Source organism: Cynoglossus semilaevis, chromosome 14 (genome assembly GCF_000523025.1).
Source record: "Cynoglossus semilaevis isolate Cse_v1.0 chromosome 14, Cse_v1.0, whole genome shotgun sequence".
Classification (NCBI taxonomy): domain Eukaryota; kingdom Metazoa; phylum Chordata; class Actinopteri; order Pleuronectiformes; family Cynoglossidae; genus Cynoglossus; species Cynoglossus semilaevis.
Window position 1 is genome coordinate 10125885 of NC_024320.1, and position 8057 is coordinate 10133941.

The window sequence follows — 8057 nt, forward strand, 5'->3', positions numbered from 1 at the left end:
AACACAAGGCCTTCACTGATGAGGATGGTGGATTTTCATGGTGAGAGATGACTGAACATGCCAACATGTTAAAATGTCTGTTCCTCCGGTCTTTTCCTCAGAGGTAAGGTGGTCCTAGGCTACAATGAGACGGAGCTGTGTTCCAGAGGCTCAGGCTACAACTTCATCCACGCTGCAGATATGATGTACTGTGCTGATAACCACGTAAGGAGTAAGTGGCCAAGCTTTTTGTCTTAGGAGTAAACATTAATATTCAGTCTGTGCAGATGTGTGACTGTGCTGTGTCGTACTTAGTGATAAAGACTGGAGACAGTGGCTTCACCGTCTTCAGGCTGCTGACCAAGAGTAAGACCTGGATCTGGGTCCAAGCAGTTGCCAGACTGGTCTTCAAGGCTGGGAAGCCCGACTTCATCATTGCCCGACAGAAAGCTTTGACGTGAGATTACAACCAAAGTTCTTAGACCTGAGAAGCTGGAGTGAGAGGATGAAAAACGTCTGTTTTTTTTTTTAACAGGAATGAAGAGGGAGAAGAACAGCTACGCCTCAGACGCCTGCAGCTGCCCTTTAACTTCGCCACCGGAGAGGCTCTGCTGTACGACGAAATTCCACCTGTGGAAGTCCCTGACCAGTGCTCCAGCCCCAAGCAGAGAAAGCTGGACACAAACTCCTTCCACCAGGAATCAGTTCTTGGATGCATGCTGAGGCAGGACCAGTCCATCTACTGCGAGCACAACAAAACCATCAGCTCCCTCAGCGACGTGGCCTTCCAGGACACCCACGCCACCGTCAGTGTTCCTGGAGACATTTGGCAGCACTCGGTGCCCAAACCTCCAGAGAATGTACTCAAGCCTGACACCACGGTTCAAGACATGATGGAGACCCTGCAGCAGATCCTGGGGGACTCCAACATAATGGAGGACCTTGAGGTGGAGGCGGAAGAGCTGAAAGGCTGGGAGTGCACACTGCTGAGGATGAGCAACAACGTGCCTGACGTCAGCGAGGACCTGAACGACATTCTGTCTTATGTTGAGGAGCAGCTGCAGAAGGAGGGTGGCTTCGAGGTGGTAGATCAGATGGGTGAAGTTCCAACAACGTTGTCCACTTTGGACCTCCAGTGCCCCAACGCCAATCCTGCTGTAGAACAGAACTTTACCTGGTCTCTGGAAAACCAGCTTCTACAAAGTGGAGGACAACCTGTCCCAGAGACCACCAAACTGACTCACATTGATCTCACTCAGTTAGGTTCTTCTGTTCTGAGCAGCCCAGGCCTCCACCCTGCCACCTCACAGCTCCCCGCTCCAGGTGCTCTTTCCAACATTAATGCTGGAGCACTGTTTAACCCGTCCTCGGTCAACGCCACTGCTGCACCGTCCAACACCTTGAAGACCTTTCAGGTCTCCACCAAAGAAAACAACTATGGATCGTGTGAGCAGAGCAGCCGGCATCATTCTAAACAGCTCCCCCTGCAGGGACAGACCAGGCCCCCCCACCTACAAAACAGCCTCCTGGACCGTGGTGCAGAAAGGAAGTTAAATCCTTCGTTCGACTCCCAGTGCGCCCCTTGGGGGTCATCTGTGGCCAACACAGACCAAGTCAACAACTTTGTACAAACTTACAGCCATCATATTTCAAACGTACCAGCTTTCATGGGAAATTGTCCTCCCGTGAGCAGCTTGCACGGCCACGTTTCACATCAGACCCAGAGCAGTGAACACCACCCTCAGTCCTGGTCACTGGAGCAGCAGCTGCAGCAGCACGTGTCCAGTGGCTGCTCCAACCAGACGCCTGCGCTCAAGAAGAACTCCCCACCTGCCAATGGCAGACCAATGACTCTGGAATCTACCAGTGGAACATTTCCTGTTCCCCAGGACTTAGAGCCCCCCCATGTGGTTCCACCAAGCAGCTGCAGATTCAGCAACCACACCGCCCCTGTGTCTGTCAAAGGACTTCACCTCACTCAAACGTCACCTGGTAAACAGATCAACCCACCCACCCATAACAAGATCCCCTCCAAGCCCCCCTGCTTCTACCAGGGTCTTTCAGCAGGGGGGTCAGTGCTCGGTGTGCCCACATTACCAAACAGTGAGGCTGTCATTTCCTGTCACATGACCACAGGTCTGGAGCTCAACGATCTTCTGGCTCAGCAGCAGCTGTTCGACAACTTTAGTGATCACACACAGGTAACATTTAAAAAAAAAAAAAGACATCTGTGTATGACAGACGTTGGTCTAAACAATACTCAGTGTCCAACATCTGGTCCAGGGACCATCTGTAGTATTTGTGCAGGTGTCAGGAGGTTCAGACTTCTCTCAATTTAGTTTTTTTTACAATAAAGTCAATCTATCTACTCTTTTAGTGAGGTCATTGTTATTTTTGTTAAATGTTTGTGGGGGGCCTTACTTTTAGCATTTCCTCCTATATTATTGATGAACTGGTAGACTGAGCTTCATTGTTAATCCTCCCTCTGTAAGTCGCTTCAGATAAAAGGTTTGCTAAATGCAAATGTATTATGAATTATTTCATCTTTTACAATTTGAGCTACAGTATTTGACTGGCTAACCTCTCTATATTGTAAGGTTTCCTTGGTGATGTCTTTTAGTAAATCTTCTCCTCTGTTTGCTCACATCCTCAGGTTAACAACCATTCTGTCATGGGGCCCAATGGTCACGCCTTCCACCCGCCCAATCACAACTCTTTCTACTCAGAGAACAAGCAGTAAGGAGCCGTCGTGACGTGAGGACAACAGAGGAGCAGAGGTTTCAAAGTAAAGACTCCTGTCTCTAAACGAGAAACAAAACAGCAGACGAGCAGAGCTGTGTCCAAGTGTCTTTGAATTTTTTGTTTGTTTGTTTGTTTTTTCATTCAGAAAACAGCATTTGCTGCTGTAAAACTCCAGTTAAGCTGCTTTTGGCTTTGTCCGATGAGAAGTTTCACAAAGTTGGTTTCTGTTAGAATTGGACAATGATTTTCTGACCTGGAGCTGAGTGGTTTCCACAGATAACCTAAAAAAACAAATCAGCGATTTTTCTTTTTTTTTTTTCTCCTCACAATATCAGCAAAAATGTTCAGTTTGTCTTGCACTTCTATATCACCAGATTGTGGTTGATTTTCCATTCTGGAACATTAGTCTTGGATTAAGGAGTTAGGGTGTGGTCCTTGGTGCAACCTGACACCACTGTTTAGAACACTTCATCTGGACCCGGATGATGACAACTTCCTGTCCATCCTCTTAGCAAAATAATCTCCCCTGACGTGAGCTCCCAAAAGATGGGATTTAATCTACTTAAGTTGTGACTTCATTTCAACTTAATACTGCCACCACAGAAAGGCTTACTCAGACAGGGTGTGGGGGTATATACATATATATATATGTATATATATATATGTATATATATATATGTATATATGTATATATACATATATATGTATATGTATATATATATATATATATATATGTTGGACAGTGAGACCAACGATTTATCACTGCAGTTTTCATTGATGTTTCTCTTCACTGAGCCATTTCTTCTTTTTTTTATTTCTTATTACTGCTTCATCTCTGTTTTTTTTATTCTTATATTCTGGACTGTTTTTCTTGTTTTAAAGGAAAGAACAATGCAGACGGTGCCTTACTTTAAAGCCACAGAGCTGTGTGAAACTTTAAAGGAACAGTCTGTTATAAAGCCCCTTCAAACTCCCTGGTATTTGATACTAAATGGTCAAATGTAATTGCACTATTCCCTCAAACCAATGCCAAAGTGAAGTGAAGACACTACATGTTTTCAAATTCAAAACAATCATTTTCATTCAGACCCATCCCCTGTGTAGCATAGAGTTTTGTACAAAATTTGATTTGTACTCAGTCCAACTTAGCTTTAATAAATAAATATACTATCTATTTTAATTATATTCAATTGTGAAAATAGCAGTTTTGCGCAAAGCCTTATACCTATTGTTCAGTTTTGTTGGTAATAACTTGAATTTCACACTAATTTTTCCATCAAAATTTCTCTCTTTCTTTGGTTTTTGTCCAAAGTGCAGAAGTAAAAACAGTCAAAGGCAGCTATTGTGTATCTAAGACAAAAGAGAGAGTAAAGGAGAGTAAAACAAACTTAATCATATCAAGATTTTAAAAACCAGTTACAATTCTTCTTCTAAAAGTGCCTTATTTGTAACACAGACTTTTTCTATCACTTTGAAAACATAGCACACGTTTTGGGGTAAGAAACAGCCTGACACTGCGAAAGTTGTACATAGTTTCTACAGCTAATACTGAGTCAAAAAAAAAACAATCCATTCACCATTTTGTACTTTTGTAAAACATTTGGAAACAAAAATTCTAAAAAGTATAATACAAAAAGAATGTTCCTGAAATCCAAAACTCCAATATAAAGAATTTGTGATGCTTTAAACCAAAGGGAAAAATGTAAGGTATTTTTTATACCACTTTATTTACTATATGTTTGTAGTAAATCAAAGAAATACTACAATATTGTTGTATCCAAGTTTCCGGAAAGAATGTTACTTTTTTATGTAACACTGTAAACTTCATCTGTTGGGGAAAAAATCCTTTTCCACCAAAATTAGAGAAGTTAGAGAATTTCTCGAATTAAATTTGTACAGTAATATGGAAAAAAAACTGAAAGTAAATTTAATTTACTCAGCAGTGAAAATTACAGCTGATGTTTTGAATTTCACTGTTTTTAAATTGTTTACGATCGGTTCTGTGCATGACGTAACTATTTCTCGCTTTGTCAAAACTAAACATAAACTTACTGATTTTCTTTAAAACTCATTTCAGCTGATTTAAAAAACTGAAAACTAAATTTACTCATTTTTAACAGGTAATTAAATGCAGTTGACTTTTACAGCTGTGTAAAGAAAAACAGTAAGGAAACTAAAAAATGGCCAGGAATTAATGGAAATCTTTCACAAATTATAAGCATAAAATAGATAAATGGTTTAAGACAACATGCCATGCATGTGTTATGAAATATGATAATTATATAAGGGAGATATCGATGGCCAAAAGTTAAAATTATAGCTTACAAAAATATGGCAGAAATTACATTTTTGGGCAAATATACATGCTTTATGCGGTAACCAAATTAGCCAAATTTAGCAAGACTGCCAAATCAATGAAAACTGAGAAAATGAAATGAACATTAGTTGACAAAGTGTAAATATTGATTTTTGGAAAAATACTATGGAGAAAAATAGCAGCAAAATTATATTATTGGAAATAAGTGAGATAAAAATTCACTGAATAGCCAAAAACATTTATTAAAAGATGAAGTTTACAGAAAGATTTCCTTTTTTTTTAAGTTAAGTTATTGAAAATGTTTCTTGGAAATTCATCAGTAGACAAAATACCCAGTTGTTTTTCATAGGCTTGATTCTGCCACACAAGTCATCCACTAAAAACAAACCAGAGAAGAAAGTTATGAAGAAAGATGGATTGAATTCCAAAGAGGGAATTTTCCTATTGATCAAGTGCAGTCGTAAAAATAAAAATTTCTGATCATAGAGACTGAGCCCAAGCAGTTATAAAAGAGTATAAATGTTTGGAAACCGAGGCTTAAACCAGATGAAATAGAATTACATTTGGTCTCGGCGAACAGTGCAGCACTGTTCTCTGTTCAAACCAAATTCAGAGCTTATTTTTTTCACAGAAGTTATTCTGCATTTGAAGATAGAAATATATTTGTTGTTTTTAAATTTAAATTGATCCTTTTTACTGATTTTTTTTTTTTTTATTAAGGCTCAAAATGCAGTATCTTTGTCTATTTGTACATAGGTTCCCATTGTTGTCACCTTCATTTGTCCTATGTTGTGTATTTTAGTATCATACTTGCTTAACCTGACTTGCGACTATCAGGTTTTTTTACATTGTCTGCACAGCCTATACATATTTAACCTTCTCTTTTTTTTTTGTAACGTTTCATCTTGTTTTATCTCATCGTTTTGACGTAGTTTTTTTTTTTTTTTTTTTGCTTCAAGCAGTGTAAACATGTTTGAGTCAGTACGTTCATGCTCACCATATTAAAGGTGTTATGATCACAAACAAAAGTTTCAATCTTCTCTTTTGTCATCTTTTTCACACCCACAGGGGGCAATGACTTCATCCAAATAATTTTATTTCACAACAAACTTGATCATGCACAGTAAAATACCTGAGGGTCACACAATGTGCTGACACCAGTCGTACAATTGTTATTGTATCATCACTATCATCACTAAAAGCTGGAGAAATAAATTTAAGTCCTAAATTCACTTGAATATTTCAGAAAGCTATGTATCTGTAGTAGCTATGTTAATAAATGTACAATTAATGAATAGAAAACGATGTGGTGAGAGGCTAGAAATGTGCCAAAACGGAGATATAGCTAAAATAATTATACCAATATTAAAACTATTACCATTGTCTTTGCATTAAAGAGAAAAATATTTATCGACCCTCAAAAAGTAGCTACCAAAAAAATAATAAGAGCCAGTAACTGGCAGCTAAAAGACTCAATAGAGAAGAAACAATGGAGATTGTTAACAGAATTAGCTTAGCTTAACAAACATGAGTTATCTGCCAGTTGGAAGTATTTTCACTCTAAATTAAACTTAATTTGTTTTGTTTAATACCTAGTAGTACCTTTACTTTATAAATACTACCTGACCAAATTATAAGGCCACTATCATAGACGTAGATAAATGTAAAACTGCGATGCTATTAATATGGTAATATAGTTTTGTTTGTTGTAGGCTCGGTCTGTGTCCACCAGATGTCCTCGTTCAGCTAGTGTTTGTGTGCCGTAATTTTTCATCCTTTGCTCTTGTTTTAAAAACCTTTCAATAGAATCTCACAATGGTTCTGCTTAACTAGGGCAAATTAAATTTCTACAACCTGGGCTTTTACTTCAATTATATATTCAATGATAGATACTGTATATATGTATTCTCAGAATTCTTACGTTAAAGTGTGAAGGGAAAGTGTGACATTGGTTTATGTATTCCAATTAATAACGTCATTAGAAGTTATCGCACGTGCTACACACTACTAATCAGAGCATGGTTAGTGAGTAGGGGGAGTGGAGTGGGGGAGAGAAGACGAGGGGAGGGAGGGGAGAGTGGGAAGGAGGTGCAGAGAGGAGCACTGAACAGGAGAGAGGAGAGGATAAAGGAAGGGAAGAGGTGAAAAGAGGAGAGCGCTTTAAAAAGTAGACTTTCACCGAAAACGTCTACTTTCTATATTGATATTAAACGCACCTCGTGCATCACGTGGTGGAGCGTCGTTTCCCCTGGAGGAGAGAAACCCACGTCACTTAGTCCAGGCTGTCGTCACAGGAGACAGGGAAGCAGCTCTGGTCATGACCTTACACACCTAGTGATTTATTCACCTTTAAACTGAAGGGTTTGAAGTTTAATGCGGTAACGGCAGCGGAGGAGGAAACACCCCGTAGCGCTGACCGGGGTCGTCCTGAGTTTGTGGTTCACTTGCATGAAGAGGAATCTAATGAATGAACGAGTTGCGTGGATTTGGGCTGAATTCACTCTGTGGGCTTGATGGATGTCGACACGGTCACTGTGAACAAACAAACAAACATGTACGTGGGCCGAAAAAGAAGGAAACCAGTACAAAAAGGGTGTGTTCATTGTTATTTTTATTCTATTATTATTGTTGTTGTTATTGTGTCGGTTATTTTTGTATAATACATGTCAAGCTGCCTTTAATGGAAAAGGAAATGGAAGAAAACGCAGGTTTTTGAGGAGAGGAGTATTTTGTAAGTTATTAATTTCTATATATACTTTATATGGAGAAATAAGTATAATTAAGTAGTTTGGCTTTTTTTTATAATTTGGCATTATTTTGTACCCACCCTCAAACCAAACTAGGGACTTGCTCTTAATTTGGATGACATTAATTGACATTTTCCTTCCAAAATAACAAACTGTAAAACTTAAATATCTGTTTTGAAGTGTTTGGTCAGTATCTTCAGTTGGATTGTGTTTGTTTTTTGGTTCCACTTTATTGTTTATTCACACATTGTTCTGTCCATCTGTTTTTTTCA

General features: G+C 39.0%; 2 protein-coding genes across 4 annotated transcripts in view; both read left to right on the plus strand.

The window, feature by feature from the left end:
• The window catches only part of ahr2 (aryl hydrocarbon receptor 2), a 53287-nt gene extending 48915 nt beyond the window's left edge, over positions 1 to 4372 (plus strand). For both annotated transcript variants that reach the window (XM_025062367.1, XM_017038833.2), the window contains exons 8-11: positions 102 to 211; positions 295 to 436; positions 515 to 2180; positions 2633 to 4372. In XM_025062367.1, coding sequence (XP_024918135.1) covers positions 102 to 211; positions 295 to 436; positions 515 to 2180; positions 2633 to 2719 — 2005 coding nt within the window. In that variant the 3' untranslated portion in view covers positions 2720 to 4372. The remainder of the gene's footprint in view (positions 1 to 101; positions 212 to 294; positions 437 to 514; positions 2181 to 2632) is intronic.
• A 2738-nt stretch (positions 4373 to 7110) lies between these two features.
• The window catches only part of LOC103389522 (aryl hydrocarbon receptor-like), a 17306-nt gene continuing 16359 nt past the window's right edge, over positions 7111 to 8057 (plus strand). For both annotated transcript variants that reach the window (XM_017038274.2, XM_008324962.3), the window contains exon 1: positions 7111 to 7631. In XM_017038274.2, coding sequence (XP_016893763.1) covers positions 7552 to 7631 — 80 coding nt within the window. In that variant the 5' untranslated portion in view covers positions 7111 to 7551. The remainder of the gene's footprint in view (positions 7632 to 8057) is intronic.